This window comes from Cibotium barometz, chromosome 21 (genome assembly GCF_041138505.1).
Source record: "Cibotium barometz isolate CiBa-2024 chromosome 21, ASM4113850v1, whole genome shotgun sequence".
Taxonomy (NCBI): Eukaryota; Viridiplantae; Streptophyta; class Polypodiopsida; order Cyatheales; family Cibotiaceae; genus Cibotium; species Cibotium barometz.
In genome coordinates this window covers 18,511,579-18,528,434 of record NC_141066.1, presented here as the reverse complement: position 1 = coordinate 18,528,434, position 16,856 = coordinate 18,511,579, and the positions used below count along the sequence as shown (strand labels likewise).

The following is a 16,856-nucleotide window of genomic DNA, read 5'->3' as shown; positions in this document are numbered from 1 at the left end:
AGCTACTTCCCAAACTACAACAAAAACCAGAGTGCAACCTATACGCCATGGGAGTACTCACAAAGCTTCAAATCATCAAGCACTATATCTCTTAAGATTCCAAAAGATACGCTTTTCAGCTTTGTATTCAATGCTCTGCTAAAACATGAACTAGGGATGATACTAAGCTATTATGCTTCACTATATTGGCACACACTACTTTGCACCTGCTATATGCAATATATTGTTATACTATGCCCTCTTGTTGTAAAAATCCTTGACAATATGTGGGCAACCTTTTAAATCTATTCATTCAAATCCCATCATCATTCTATTCCAACATAGTTTTGCCTAGCCATTCCTTGCTTCCCTACATGCTTTTATCGACAATTTGAAATAGGTAAATTTTGTATTCCCTTATCCGAGATTTTAGATACAGCCTTTCTATAATTTTGGAGGTGCTGAAGTTTGTTCATTTTTTGTCAATTGGAAAACTCTTCTAGTAAGTCCATGAAAACAAAAAAATCTTATGCTGAGCTCACATGCTATCTTACATATTGTTGGGTTAACCCCCTATGCCTACCATTTCCAGGAAGCCATTGGGCACAGGGAACTCTGCAATGGCATGCAAAAGCAAAGATGAATGCACAAAAACGTACCAAAAAGGAGAGCATTAATCAAAAGACTTCAAAAAATTGGCCTAAATAAAAACCCATTAATTTACAAATCTTTCAATATTTTCATCATCATTGTAAGGGGGAACATTTGAAAGAATCCGACAATTGAATATATATGGAGCTGCATGCAGGTGAAGGACTTCCCCTTGTGAGGTCCCAAGTATGAAGGCAGGTGCAAATACACGTGCCAGTGCTCTACTTTTGCACTGTTACAAAATGACGTGCCAGACCATTAGTTGGCTTGAAAGATACAGCTGTAAAACAATCTACACTCAGACTACAGTCGTGTGTGCCGGTTTTTTGCTAAGTGAACTACCCACAGAACACTTGGAAATGGGGCCGCCCATTGGCTGAACCCTTCTGAGCATTTAAGCCTCTGTAGATTTCCTAGGCTGGCTGCAGCTCGTCAGGGGTGGGAAATCCTCGTCCTTGAGCTCATAAGAGCTCTGCAATGAACTGCAAGCATTACAATTGTTCAGAGAATCAAATAAGGTCTACATAGAAAAAAACGAGAGAGAACCCATAAAAAATCCCTTTTACAGAACCAAAATAAGATTAAAAAAATCACAACAAACCAGTGTATGAAACATTACATGCCTGCCATCCCATTTTCTGGTGATTTTTCATATGCAGTCACTTACCAGTTGTTTCATGTCATGATATCAAATGGTGTTGGCTATTATGTGTGCATTGTCTATGGGAGCACTCCTCTGGATATTCACAGGGATATTTTTGCTTGTCTGTATGGAGCAGATTGTACACATGATCGTGTGCATGTGTGTGCATGTGTGCCATCTTGCTTCTTTGCTCTTCTTGATCCCCTGGCCTGCACCCGCATAGGCTAGAGCATCTTACATCTACCTGAGCATTCAGATTCACTCGTATAGCCTCGTGTTTATTTTATAAAATCAGTGTTCGCACCATGGACTCAATTCTTTGCTAAACTTTGACCCTGGTTACATTTCCATTACAAAACATGCAATTTAAGTGGTGGCAGGGACTGCTGTTCATCTTGCCCGAGTTTACGCCAGGATAACCAAGGAGGTTCTGTAGTGCCCACATTTTGCAAGACCTTAAGTTGTTGGCTCTTGGGAGCTTGTTCAGAGGCAAACGCGTGAATCATAGAGGAGAGAACAGAGTGACGCCAAACCCTCAGGCTGACTTTTGGAAATCAGGCCTCCAAGTCTATTCCTCTCTACAGGGGGGATTATTATCATTAGAGCACCTTAGAGCATGCATTTTACGATTATTGGGGCCTTTTCTCTATTGTGATAAGAGACTCCCATTGTTGTTAGGAGAGCTCTATTGTTAGCGTAGGAAGGCTATTGCTAGACCTACGTCTATTGTAGGGTAGACCTACCTCTATTGTGAGGTGATCATTGTGTCTTGTTCAATGCCCATTTCATGTCGTCCCATAAAAATTCTTATGTCCCAAATACTTAAAAAACATAATGCTTATGATGCACCATGCTATTCATGTTCAGGCCACGCTCCAGTGACCCTCAGGCTTATCGACCATTGGCCCCACGATATGCCTAAGAACTGCACCCCCGTAGGTATTGGGCTGGACCAAAAGAGAGCACTCCTGAGTATAGCATAGTCAACATCAATATATTCCCCCCCCGATATTGTCATGCATGTGTACTTCCCTACAGTTGGCTATTAGTGCATGCCATTTGTAATAAGCATGCATGTGCTATGCTACATAGTAATGCTCTGCCCTCACAATGTAATAATCAGGCTCCAGCTAGCTCAAGTCTGTAAGGCCCAAAGGAAGCCATGGCCATAAGCTTGGTGGCCTGTATGAACACAGAGCCTATACAGGCCAGATAGTTTACAGACAACTTAGGATGGTTTGTCTCACTGCCAAATAGGCTACATGCTTGTAAGCACCAATATTTCTATATATAGGGTAGGTGGAGCTATTGTTAGAACACCATGTCCTTTGATTGTAGGGCCTATAGCAGGAAGTCACCCCCTAAACAAAGGTCTTGTATAAATTTTTGGCTGGTGAATACAAAACACTCATATTGACCTAGTCAGCACAATAATGACCACCGTCCAAAAGATACTTATAGACCCCAGTGCTAGCCCATCCACACACTTGTACCTACATTCACTATCCATTGCACCCTAGCTTCCTTCTAACATACAACCTTCATCTCAGCAGTTCCAGATCAGCCCATCGAGGCACCCTTTGTCCGAGCACAATGTGCCATATGTTGTATCATGAAACCACAATAATAGAGTATTGTTCTCTATCTCTATTGTCATGCAATTTGAGTTTAAGTTTTGCAATGTATGTCACCACTTGGCTCTCTATCACTCCATTTGGATGTATGACATCGTGTGTATCCAAAAGCTATGTACATCTTGAGGTCCTAGTATGACTGGCCAGGGTGTTCATTGATGTCAATATGACTCGTAGTTGGCACTGTAGTATGACTCCCTTCCCTGTGCTGTTGCGCCTCCCCTTACCCAGCCCCGCTGCGCCCACCCTCCCCTGCCTTCTCCGCCCTTGTTGCAGACCTTCAGATCCTCACTATGATTGTTGCAGCATTGGAGGCCTCCACCTTGGTTTGCAAAATTGTTGGTAGCCACCCTGTGCGCGGACAACTCAGAGATCTTTTACTAGCGAGCCTCATTGGCGCGCCTGCAAAGATCACAGACATTCACCCTCTGGAGCGTGGCTACTACCAAGTGGAGTTCGACTCACCAAAGGCGTCAGACTGAGTCATGCCACTGAGCCCCCTTGCATTGTGTATGGCACAGGCCTTCTTTGACACTATGTCTGACCTACTTGCTTGAGTGTCGGGCTTCCCAGTGACAATTTGCTTCCCAAGCCTTAGAAAAGAATACCTTCCGCTTCCCTTGGTGATTGGTGGTGCCATCAAGAGAGTGATGGAATCCCCCCCCCCCCACCCCAAACTACTGCCTCAGCCTTTGCACGGGCAGTCGGGATTCCATCCCTCAGATCTGTGTTGCCTTGCCGGATTCAGTGCCACACGTTATATCTATCCCATGCCTCTGGGGAGACCCCATCCTTCAGCGAGTGGAGTAGTATTCAAGCCTTCCAGACCAATGTTCATTTGCAGGCGAATTTCGTTCGCCGATTGATTCACCTTTTCTCTAAGCCGGTTGAGATGACCATCGCCGCCTCCCCGGTGGGGCTCTCCCACCAGAGTCCCAGGTGGGCCCCCCAAGATCTTAGGGCAGCTGATGGATTATAGTTTCTTCTGTTGTCTTCCGGTAGAAGAGACAGATATGTTTGAGGAGACAGTAGCACCTCTTCGGATATGTGTGGTTTTCCACCACTCTAGACCCTCTACACCAAAGAATGGCACGATGATCTTCTCTTTCCTAGTGCAGTCCCAGGGACGAAGTGGAACTCAGAGTCGGTGACTGCCGCTATTTGGGGTCAGGCAGCTATCTCATCATCTTCACGATCTTTGCATCACCGATGTACTCATCCATCTATGGCCATTGGCTAGGATAGAGCTTGGAGGCTCAGCCCACAAAGACCACGACGGGGAGATGGTGGCCTCCAACCTGGAGGTGCTGCTCTGTGTGTTCATGCATACTTCTATCGCAGTACCTCTTCCCCCCTCTTACAGGTACCTCCATTGTGATCGATGGAGTCCAAAGTACACATACTCTCGCGCTCGGAAAGAGTGGCGTCACATGGAGGACAGGATCCGCGCCAACTTGGCACGCCTTTGCCACAAGACGGATTGTGATTATTCCCCGTCTAAACCCTTGTCCAAGACTCTTCGAGTGGAGGGCAATTCCGCTAGTTCTGCCTCGCACAAAGATTGATATACGGATAGTCTCGAAATAAATATATCTTGGTCTTCCTATGGAGTGACAGTCCCATAGGTAAGACACCATCCTGGCTATACACGGGTGGCACCAGTAGGCTCCCGTCCATACAGCACAAAGCAAATCACACACGGATGACACGAAACTGGTTTCCGTCCATGTGACGCAGCACTGGTCGCACACGGGTGGCACTGATCTGGCTCCCGTCCATGTGACACCATAAAACTGGCCCTTTCACATGGGACACTGGCCTGGCCTGGCTGCTCTATGGAGTGACAATCCCATAGAAGTGGCTCCAGAAATGGAGATGGACCAAATGGTGACATCAGCCCTTTCTCCCGGACTTGATTCATGACACTCAGACCGGCTTTGTTCAGGATTGGAGCATTTTGGACAACATTTTCACCTTTTGGGAGGCGACAACTTCGGCCAGGATGTGGTAGCAAGACCTCATAGTGCTACTCCTAGACTTTGAGAAAGCTTACGATAGGGTGGATTGGAGCTTTTTGGCGGGCACGATGAGCTGGATGGGATTCCCCATGGAGTGGATTCGTGGAGTCTTAGGACTTTACTCAGCCTCACACAGCAAGGTTCTCATTCAGGAAGCCCGTGGGCGACAAATTCTCCCTTTCCCGCTCAGTTTGGCCGGGCTGTCCTTTGGCACCTTACCTCTTTCTATTTGTCGCCAGGGCCATGAGTAGTTTTCTCTCAGCCCAGCAGACTGGGCTTCAGGGATTGCGTCTTCCCCTCTGCACGCAAGAGAAGCCGCTTGACTCAGAGTTAGCAGATGACACAACAACTTTCCTTTTAGGAGATCTGGGGAATCTCCAAAGATTTGCGGAGGTGATCGAGGTTTTCTACCGCGCATCAGGAGCACAGATCAACTAGCACAAGTCAAGTGGTTTTTGGGTAGGCTCAACACCCAGTTGAGGCTTTCCAATGGATCCTGAGGGACACTCCAGTTCGCTATATCTTGGTTGCCAGGTGGGCATTGATATCTCTCCCGAGTGGCAGCTCGCCCCGCTTCCTCTAAGTATTTGGAAGAAGCTTTTATACTGGAGTTCTGCGAGACTCTCCCTCTAGCAAGTAAAGTGGTGGCAAACTAGGTACTTCTTGCCACTTAATTAATCCTTTCGTAGGGCTTAATTATGTTGCTAATGTGTTATAGAGTGCCGTATAGTTTCCCGAGAGGCCCTTTCTTGGAGTTTTCCACTCTTCTCTCTTCCCTCTCTCTCTCTCTCTCTCTCTCTCTCTCTTCCAGCTTGAGCTCCGCAAACACAAGGACACCTTCTTGAGACATAGGCCCCAGCCACCCCGCCCCCTCCCTCGACAGCCAACCATCACTAGTTTCTTCCGGACCCAGGAGGTGGAGGACACCGACATCGTGGATCTTGTAGACCCTCCACAAGCTGCTCTGGACCTACGCCCGAGAGGAGTTACCTCGGACCGAGCCTCTGCACTACAGCGTGCCCGGTGCCCTCGACCCCCCTGTCGGCCACGATCACCTCATCAGCTCCAGATCCAGGACATGCTCCACCACCATCGAGCTACCTTTCCACGTGACATAGCTAAGGGAGACCTCTCGGCCATACTCATCAACCACATGCTTGACATTTTGGAGAGTGGTATACCATCTACTCGGAGCTGATGTTGCTCCCATGTTTTTATGATCTTAGTATTCCATGACAAGTTTCCATGGACAGTTTTGTATCACCCCAGTGATATAGCTATATTTACATTTTCATTCTGTTTTATTTTCCATTCCATGATGAGATACACCATGGACATTACTGTACCACTTTAGTCTCATAGGCCCATTGGGTCTTTAGTAGACGCTTAATATATCTTTCTTTCTCGCAACTTGCCCACATGAAAGAAGTTATTCCGGAGATAAGGGCAGCCCGAGAGAAAGGGAAAGTGGCCTTCTATAGAGATGGTAGAGTGGTGATTATGGAGAGGCGCTCTTCATGACGGCGCGAGACCTATGGGACTACACTCAAAGTTGCTACTTGGAATTGTAATGGATCTCTACGCCTTGATGTAGGGGCTTTTGAGGATAGTTTCACTGGGAGGGACATCATCTTCTACTGTGAGACGCATCAGGCTCCTGGACAGTCCATGCCACATGTTAGTGGATACCGATGGGAGACAGCTTGTAGACAGGAGACTCGTTCAGAGCATAGAGGACGGGGCTCAGGAGGAGTGGCAGTATTGTTTAGAGAGGAGCTACAGCCACTGATACATATAGTCCGTAGAGATGAGCAGGCTAGGTACATGTGGGTTAGACTGAGGGAAGAGACGGGCAGATATCTCTACATTGCTATATGCTATTTTGCTCCTAGTACATCAGTGTATGCATCACCTAGCGGGCAGTCTCCCTTTTCTATTTTGGATGATGACATTTGGGAGTTCTCCAAGGATGGTGACATCATTCTCTTGGGGGACTTCAATGTCAGGACCGCCCAGACAGTATTTTATGATACCTCAGAGGAGATGTTGAGGGAGCTTGATGTTAGGGATATGGGCCTATCTAGACTCTCACAGGATGAGGAACATACAGTGTATGGGCGGTATTCGATAGACATGGGGACTGCCCATGGATTGGCCATCCTGAATGGCCTACAGAGATTCCCGACATCAGGCGGTTTCACTAGCTTTCCACATCAGCATGGTGCTAGTACAGTGGACTATGTTATGGCTCAGCCCAGTCTCATTCCCTCTTTTCAGGATTTTATGGTAGGCACTAGGCCGGTTGGAATAGCAGTGGATCATGCTATCTTGTCCTTCACTCTCACATTTCAGTTCAGCACCGCTCCATTGGGACAGGTCTCCACACACACTCGTTATACCTTTACGAGGGAGACTCACACCGTGTACACGGATGAGATATACAGACGCTTATGTGCCGAGGAGCCGGGACGGCCATTAGATGAGCTCACTCAGATATTGATAGAGACGCTTCTTGTGCAGCATCAGAGGCATATCCCCATAGTCAGCCTACACGGAGACGATCTGGGAACATGCCCCAAAACAATTGGTATGATGAGGAGTGCAGAGAGATGAGGATCAGATTACAGAGAGAGGTGCTCATGGGTGTTACCACTCACAGACAGTCACGGATTACCTTCCGGCACCTAGTGCGACGGAAGAAGAGGGCTTATCTTGCTCAGTTAGAGAGGGATTTGTATCAGTTATTTATGAGTCAGGACTCAGGCGAGGCATGGAGACTATTCCATGAGCATTCACCATCACCAGCCATTACCTCCACAGAGATTTGGGGTGAGTATGCAGCATCCCTGTACACAGCACCAGGATAGCCGCCCCTACGAGACCCATCGGAGCCATGCCCAGAGACATGTGCTTTCTTTACTGCTGAGATGGTAAGGAAAGCTATTGACATGATGAGGACTCGGAGAGCATATGATCATGATGGTTTGGTAGCAGAGCACTGTATTCATGCCAGAGATATGCTTGCAGAGCTTATTGCTATGATGTTTAACCGAGCCATGTGTGAAGGTTTTCCTAAGACTTGGAATATGTCCACGATTGTGCCTATCTTCAAGTTAGGGGATCCCATGCTTCCTGGGAATTATCGTACCATCATGATTGGTCACACATTGGCTAGATTATATGCATCTATTCTTGAGCAGGAGTTGAGTAGATGGGCAGAGAGAGAGGGCATACGTGCATCAGGGCAGGCAAGGTTCAGGAGAGGTTTCTCCACTCTTGACCATATCTTGACACTCAGAGCTATTATTGAGGAGGGCAGATTATATGGCATGAGGATTTATTGTTGCTTTGTGGATTTCCGCAAAGCTTTTGACACAGTACCGAGAGCCACACTGATGCGCAGATTACACGAGATGGGAGTGCCCACAGAGCTGATTTGGGGAATCATGGCTTTATACAGGACAGTTGTGGGGCAGGTACGTACTACTCAGGGTATATCTGAGATGGTTCACTCCACTATTGGGGTGAAACAGGGCTGCCCCCTTTCTCCCACCTTATTTGGGATGTATGTGGATGAGGTTTCGAACTATGTAGAGCGGGAGGGTGACAGAGGAGCACAGCTAGCAGGGACATGGATTCCGCTGTTATTGTATGCTGATGATATTGTGCTGATCTCATATTCTTCAGAGGGGATACAGTGTCATTTGGATGCATTGCACACGTTTGCACAGGACAGGGGATTGTCTGTTAACCTTGGTAAAACCAAGGTGATGGTGTTTAACACCACAACACAGTGGGTTAGGAGGTCAGTACCCACCTTTACATATGGTCAGGAGACAGTGAAGTATACAGATGCATATACTTACCTTGGTGTGGTTTTTAGTGGCCCACTATTTTCCTTGAGGAGAGCAGCAGAGACCAGATTGACCAGAGCTTATGCAGCATTGGGGAGACTAGAGAGGATGTCCTCGCAAGTTCAGTTTCAGGAACCTCGAACAAAGCTCTGGCTCTTTGACACTTTGGTCACCACAGCCGAGCTGGTAGCACTGATGGATGGAGATGTATGGAGAGGCCCTTGGTTTCTATGATTTCTCCGATGATTAGGGCCAAGGCCTCCGTACCACATGATATTATCTGTGCAGAGATAGCTGCCCCCCCATTGGTAGTAGAGGCACTCACTCGATCAGTCTCCTTTATACATAGCACTTGGGCTCTCCCTAGAGACAGATATGCTCGCTTAGCCCTGAAGTCTTCACGACAGTTGGCATCACAGGGAGACGGATCATGTTGGTATGCACAGATGACAGCTTGGTTCCAACTGCATGGCTTTAGTATGGACAGGCTACCTCCATTTCAGTACTCCCTGGATGCACCCTCCCTCTCTCTCACACGGGCAGAGATTACCAGACTTATCAGGCAGGACTTGACTCAACTGGACACTAGGAGGACATGGATACAGCCAACACACGAGCTTGGTACGAAGATGGCTTTCTATAGGGATCATCTTAGCACAGCATGGGAGACATCCAGTCAGAGTACTCACCATGGAGGACATTGAGGATATCCGCCATCGACCGATGAGAGACATCTTTGGATAGTGATGTGTATGATGCTTACCTTTGTTGCTGGAGTTTTCCTCCCAGATGTTATCCATTAGGAGCTCCTGTACCGTACTTTTCCTCATAGTTGTTTCAGTTTCAGTTAGTTGTTTAGTTGTTTTTAGCTTTTTTTACACAAACATTGTATCAGATCCACCAATTGTTGCAACCTTTTTGGTCTGATAGGTTATTTTGGCCTTCTGAAGACGTTAATATATCATTTCATTTCATTTCTCTCCCTCTCTCTCTCTCTTTTGCTCTCAATTCAGTAATTAGAGAGCTCTTTCTCACAAACGAAGTTATGGAAATTCCATTAATTGAGATTAGCAATCAGGTTTAATGATTAGAGAAAGTAGAGAAGTGAAATTGTGTGATTAGGCTATTCTTTAATCAATTCTCTACTAGAGTTAGGCCGTTTATGAGAATTTTTCGTAGGAATTATTTCCTTTCTTTATGTTTTCTTAATTTTCAATTAGTTTAAGCATCTCTTTTATACTTTTCAAGAAAATTAGAGATAATCTACCTTCTCTACTAACCTCTCAAATAGTGTAGAGAAATTTCTATTGTGATTATTGTTTTACTGTGTTGTGTTTGGAGATTTGTATGGCTAATTAAAGCTAGGGTTTTGTCACTCTTTAAGTAGAGAAAGGTTATTTGTTATTGTAATTTGGGAATGAGAGAGGATGAATTAATTGTATATAATTGGGTAGAGCACAAGCTATGGTTTCCCTTTCTTGTATTATGAGAGAATCTAGTGTTTTGTGAGAGCGTAGGAGATTAATAGAAGATTTCATTTCTTTTTCTTTTTTTTGCTTGGCTGCAAATTCGAAAGTACACTACTCACACACACTAGATGCCATCGCTTGCATAGGAGGAGATTTGAACCCATTACCTAGGGACTCTCAAACTCCTTTCTTACCACTGCACTAACACGTGATTGGCAATTTCATTTCTTCATTGATAAAGAGGTTTGGAGTGTGTGAGTAAAAAGGATTGTATTTTGTTAATCTAGGTCTTGTTGGTCCTATTTACAACAACTAATTTACAAGTGACAATGATTAAGAATATTGTTTAAGTATTATAATTATTCTTTTGAAAGCAAAGAGCTGAGTAGGTATGTTAAGGGAAATAAGAATGCAAATTACTATGAGAATTTATCTGTCATGGAAAGGATATATTGCCTTCAAGATTTCTTCGCGATGGAAGCCTTCAAAACAATCCCCGGGTGGTAGAGAGCCATAACCTTGGAGTAGAGAACCACCAAGAATAGAGAAGAGTTGTCAACATGATAGAGGGTAGTTTGCAGCAAAAGAGCTTACTCAAATGAAGAGAGAGGGCTCCAATTTATAGACTTGGGACTCTCATGAGCTAGAATGGCAAGTAAAAGCTATAATGACAAGTGAAGAGCTGAAGTGACAAGTGTGAGGCCACTTGTCTCACTTTGATCCACGTGCCACATGTACCAATTTAAGAGATGGTTTCCACTCATAAACTTCATCTCTAAAAATATCTCAACTCGTAGACCTGTTAAAGATGCTTCAGTAAGTCTCCCCATTTGTTTAGCTTACAGATGTTAGGAGTCAGATCCTTTGTATTCCACCTTATTAGAAATGTATGTGAGCACCATGTAGAACCATGTTTCAACACTAGATCTCGTCGAGAGCTCGCCATACATGCTTTTCACTTGACACTTGAGCTCCAATGCCTGTTTATGTGTCCAAGAAACCATCTCGAGCACCTAGACCAAGCTTCACGCACTAGATCTTTTGTATTGGATGATCCCCCATTCCCAAAGCTTGTACTTTCCAAATATTTAGACGTCCTGGAGTCCACCAGACCCCTTTCATACTAGGAAATGTCCAGGCTTGTGACATTGACTAGTGATCGCCAACCACATGTCCACAGCTAGGCTCTAATGGGCTAAGAGCCAAAGAAAGGAGATCTTCCGGGGACGGGAGCTGCTTGAGAGTCTCCGCCAAAAATCCTCTATGAAAGTAGCTGGGAGCATGGGACTCCCTGGTCCTGTCAATGTTGCTGTGCTGCCAAGGTGCCATATGTGGCGTCAAGGAGGATCCAACGGCTGAGAGCTAGGTAAGAGAGATCTTTCTTCAGGGCAGCCGAGGAGAGCCTTCCATTTCTTGCTCGGTGTGCTAGGGCTGCCCACTTGCACCATTGCTCTGTCAGAATACGCAGCGGAGATGATGACCAGATCTGGGAACACAAGAGCAAAACGCATGCAGAAAAATACAGCACAAGAGAGAGAGAGATAGAGGCGTGTAACTCTGCTCTATATACACAAGAAGATCCCGGAGTATGATACAAAATGGTATGGGGGCTGGGGGCCTATTTATATGCCCCCCCATCAGCAGTCGGCCTGCTGTAGGGCAGTCGACTGGACACAAGAAACCTCCACGACTGAATAATCACAGTCAGCCAGCAGCAAAGTGGGTCGGCCAGCATCAGAAAAGTCCCACGACTCATGCAGTGCAGTCGGCCACTTCCAGAATCTCCACAAATGCAGTCGGCTAGGTTTAGGGTCCTCCTGCCACTACTAGACTGCCTCCCATGCCACAAAAAAATAGGGAAAAAATGGGGAAAAATAGGGAGAGTGGGGAAAAATTAGAAAACACCTCATAAGGGCGGGCACACCCACAACAAGGGCCCTGGTGTATAAAAATAGACAGGAGATGACTTCTAACACCCCCTCTCAGCTCCTGGCTGTGAAACCAACCACAGGAAGCTGGGGTGCCGCCTGAGCAAATCCTGAGATAGCGACTTCGTGAAGAGGTCCACCGTACTGTCCTCCGTCGAACAGAACTCTAGCAAGATGTCATCAGCAACGATCTGTTCACGAACAAAGTGCCTCTGGATGACCATGGGTTCCTTCAGTGGAAGCCCAAATCTGCAATGCAACCTCTGCATCCTCACCACCTCACAAGCAACATCACAAGCAGCCCGGTACTCTGCCTCTGTCCACGACAAGGCAAAAGATGACTGCCTCTTACTGCTCCGTAAAACTGCTCCTGGGCCTGAAGTAGATCTCCTCGTGTCCGGATCTCCTCCCCAAACTGAGTCACTCCAACCGTGGAGTCGGACTCCATCCAACAATCCCCCTCCTGTGTACAAGAGTCCATGATCCTTCACATGCCGCAGAAACCACAGGAAACGCAATCCTGCCTCCCAAAGAGTCATCCGCAACCATGAGCTCAACTGCCTCATCAGGAAGCTCCCGTCCAATCTGGTGTCCATCAACCAGATCAATGAACCATTCTACTTCTGAGTCAAAGAGGCATCACACTGCTCACAAGGATCAACACCTGTTACGGTGCAAAAACAAGTCCTGGAAACCTGATGAAGACCACGCAAGGCCTTCTAAAACCTGTCAACCACCCCCTCTGAATCCGGAACCACAAAGCTTGGAGAAACTACCTCCTTCTGCAAGTAATCAACTGCCACCTGCCTGGCTTTCCGAAAGGTCCTCGTGGAAAGAACATCCTCATCTACTGGAGGTTCTTTGTCCCGAATACGACGAGACGGCAGAGCATAAGTGACCTGTTCAGTTTACTCTGACTGACGAACACAAGAACTACCAACATCAGTACTGGAGAGTTCCTACCAACTGCTGCCATCTACTGGCAAGCTATCCACCATCTGGTCCTGAAAAGCGTGTACCTGCAGCGTATCCACACTTAAGTGGCCATTACCAGACTGCCACTCATCACAAACCTGAGGACATGGGAGAGAGAGTGATGAAAGCTTGTAAACTCCATTCTCCACTCCGCCTTCCCAAACCACTTGGCCTGCTGCTTTGTCCCGGAGAGCAACAAAATGCTCATCAAACTCCACCCGTACGCCAGTCTTGCAAACCTGATGCACTGACAATAGATGAAAACCAAGTGACGGAACATACAACACCTAGGAGGAATGCTTCCCCCCTCTGCCATCGGGAACTATCTCCATCCTGCCCTCACTGTGAACTGGGATAGTGGATGTATCCCCAGAAAGAATGTGACCAGAAAGCCTGCAGAGATCCTGTAAACCAGAGCGGGAAGGAGTCATGTGCCTGGAAGCACCACTATCTAGAATCCACTCCCGATAATCCGTTGCGGAGAGTCCTCCAATCTCCTCCCTACCTGAAGAAAATGAAACATCGGTGTCCATCACCTCCAAGTACACAAAAGCCGGAGTCTTCATGATTGCTGCTGAGGAATCTTCACCCTTCTCGGTCTTCCGCTTGGGACACTGCCTCCAATAGTGGCCTTTCTCGCCACAATCATTACAGGTCCTCTCTACCTTTAGTTTCTCACGGTCAGTAACGGACTTCTTCTCAGAAGACTTCTCCGACGAAGCCTTCCCTTTGCCCGTGTTATGGCCTTTCGACCGTTGGCCAGTTAAGGCCTCCGAACCTCCACCCTGAGGAGGGTTCGTGAATCGTTCCTCCTGGTCCAGGACCATGGGCACAAGCTCCTCCCACGTGATGGTGCTGAGCCTGCCACTGGTAATCAAAGACAAGTAAAATGCTGAGTACGAAGAGGGCAAATGTGACAGCAACGTTATGGCCATGTCCTCTGACGATATCTCCTTCCCAGCCTGAAGAACTTCCTGCTGAAGAGCCTGCAGCTTGTTAATATGCTCCTGCATCGTCGCCGACTTTGCAGGGTTCATAACCCGCATCTGTACTTCCAAGGAAATCCTCTTCATGGGCGATACCCTGTTGTAAAGAGAAGCCAAATGCTACCATATACCTCTGGCCAGCGTCATATGCTTTACATGATTGATTACCTGCGGTGTGCAGTTGAGAAAGATAAACGAACGGACCCTGGCGTTGACAAGATCCCACATCTGTGTCTGAGCCTCCCGGTCCTTTCGGATCGACGGTAACTCCCCTTCCTCTACTTCCGGCCGTGGAACCCCAACGACGACGAAATCAGCGAGGTCGTAAGACTCCAGAACAAATTCCATCATAACCTTCCATATGCCGTAGTTGCTCCCGTCCAACTGACGGTCCACCGGGAACGTGGGGAGTGTATGGCCTCTTTCACTCACACTGGAGTTCCCCGGGTGTTTTTTGGCCTCTTTTACCCGCACCGGAGTTCCCCTAGTGGTTTTTGGTTTTTCACATGGTCGTCTCATCGGCACTCATGAGGTAGGACCAGGAGGCCTCCCGATAGCGTCCCAGTGATAGATCGGTGATGCCCTCCCCTCCCCTCTTCAACGGGTCCACATGGTGGGCCACAAGGGGAGGAAATGGGCCACAGACCATCCCCACCTCCTTCCCCTCGAGGTCAAAGGCATCACCTCGTGGCACTTAATGGCTTTGGGAGAACAGTCCATTGGTTCATGTACAATGGGATCCCAGAGAGTGGCAGTGGAGAGACCCATTGATTCGAGATCTCGAGGAGGGCATTTCCAATGTAGAGGGCCACAACTCCTCGAATCCGGCCAGGCGAAAATCCAAGTCTCAGCATAGTCCCCTCCAAAAAGGCCCAATCAACTATGTCATATGCCTTCTCGAAGTCGAGAACATTGGGTAGACCCCTTTGGTGCTGCTTCAAAGCAGCAGAAGGCACTCTGGATTTGGAGTGAGGGAGGGCCCCTTCTTTAACGAACGTCCCCAATATTAACCTTGCTAGGTGTTAAAACGTCCCCAGTGTAGCTTGATGTGGTTTCACTTCAAGAGAATTCAGCCTTGGAGGGAGCCAAATTTCCCCCTTTCCCCACTTTTTTCTTTGGGTCTTCGATAATTTTCCACCTCCCTCTCTTGGTGGTGTGAAGTTGATGTCATTTAGACTTTTCCACCCCAAAAGAAAGAAGACACCATCCACAAAGGTGGGAACCTAGACGCTGTAAAGCGTATGAGACAAACATGTCATTGATCTTGTAAATCAGACCATTAACAAAATTTGAAAGCTCTTGTCATACTATATAATAGATGAACAAGCTTCAACTTTTAAAAAGCACAAAACTAAAGCAACTGTGCTATAACTTGAGGGGACTTTGATCATACAAACTGTGAAGCGAGCACTCAAGCTTCCCCATCTGCGCACCTATTGTCTTTTGCCGTCGCCAAGCTTCCTCTATCTTGCTCGGCCCTCTGCCTGGTTTTGCCCCCAGTTCCCGTCCTCCCCTCCGCCCTATTGAGCCCTCGCCTGAGCCCTTCCTGCTCTGCGCTTCACCCGACTCCAGCATGTTTGCGCGCAAACCCCCCCCGCCCCCCCCCCCCCCCCCCCCCCCCCCCGGGGGCGGCACCATGACTTCGACCTAGTGCCCAACCCTCTGGCTGGCGTCTCAGGCTTTCCCATGACAATTTGCTTTCCTGGTCTTAGGAAGGAATACCTTCCCATCCTCGTGGTGAGGTGGTGTTATCGGGAGAGTGATGGAATCCCCCTCCACCGCCGCTTTGGTTCTAGCTTGGACGGGAAGGATTCCATCTCTTCATATCTACATAGCCTCTCGGGAGTCAATTCCTCATATCATATCACTTCCTTGCCTCTAGGAGGTCCTATTTTGCATAGAGTAGAGTACTCTGGCCTCCTCGACAGATGCTTCATTTGTTGACAGATGGGACACCTTGCTAGAGCTTGTCCCCGCCACCGTCAATCCACGAGGGTGCCTCCTATTGTCTCCCCTCGCATGCGTCCCAGTTCAACTCCTTGGGGGGTGGGGGGTGGGGGTGGGGATAGGGGTGGGGTTGTGAATCCCAACCCCCAAGATTTAGAGCACCAAGTCCCAGCCTTTGAGGAACCCAGTGCAGTGTCAAACCGCTAGTCCGAGGCGGAACCACTATTGGACTTCCAGACTCCAGAGCAGAGTGGCGCTAACAAGCGCGCCAATATGGCACACCACAAGAGGATACGGTTTTGTCATAGAACCATTATGAGCACTAATCTCAACAGCCCCCCCAATGGTGAGATGACCACCCCCCCCACCCCCCCCCCCCCCCCCCCAAAAAAAAGTAAGATCGAGCAACCCGCTACCGGCCCCCCCTTTCCAGAGAGCGTTGCCTCGTCATGATCCTAATCCAAGCATCCAGATTACGGTGAGGCCCTCTGACCCTTCAGAGCCTTTGGCAGGCCTGACCTCGCCACCCTCCCCCCCTTCCCGAGCATTCACCTGGCATGACATACATTTGGCCGTCCATGGTGCTGATGAGAGCTCTAGAGAGCAGAGTCCCCTTTGGAGGATTTCAGTGGATGCACCTTGCAGAAGGTGAGAGTGATTGGTTTCCGTGCACATGAGTGGCACATAGACCCTCCACCGGCCAAGGTGGCCAGAGAATGATTCTGGCCTTTGCGGATTTGGCAGGGTCGCCCTCTCACGTGACCCCAGTGAG

General features: G+C 47.8%; 1 protein-coding gene across 3 annotated transcripts in view; it reads right to left on the bottom strand.

The window, feature by feature from the left end:
- Positions 1-665: 665 nt before the first annotated feature.
- The window catches only part of LOC147626918 (uncharacterized), a 113,330-nt gene continuing 97,139 nt past the window's right edge, over positions 666-16,856 (bottom strand). For all 3 annotated transcript variants that reach the window (XM_086815471.1, XM_086815472.1, XM_086815470.1), the window contains one exon: positions 666-1,112. In XM_086815471.1, coding sequence (XP_086671597.1) covers positions 1,025-1,112 — 88 coding nt within the window. In that variant the 3' untranslated portion in view covers positions 666-1,024. The remainder of the gene's footprint in view (positions 1,113-16,856) is intronic.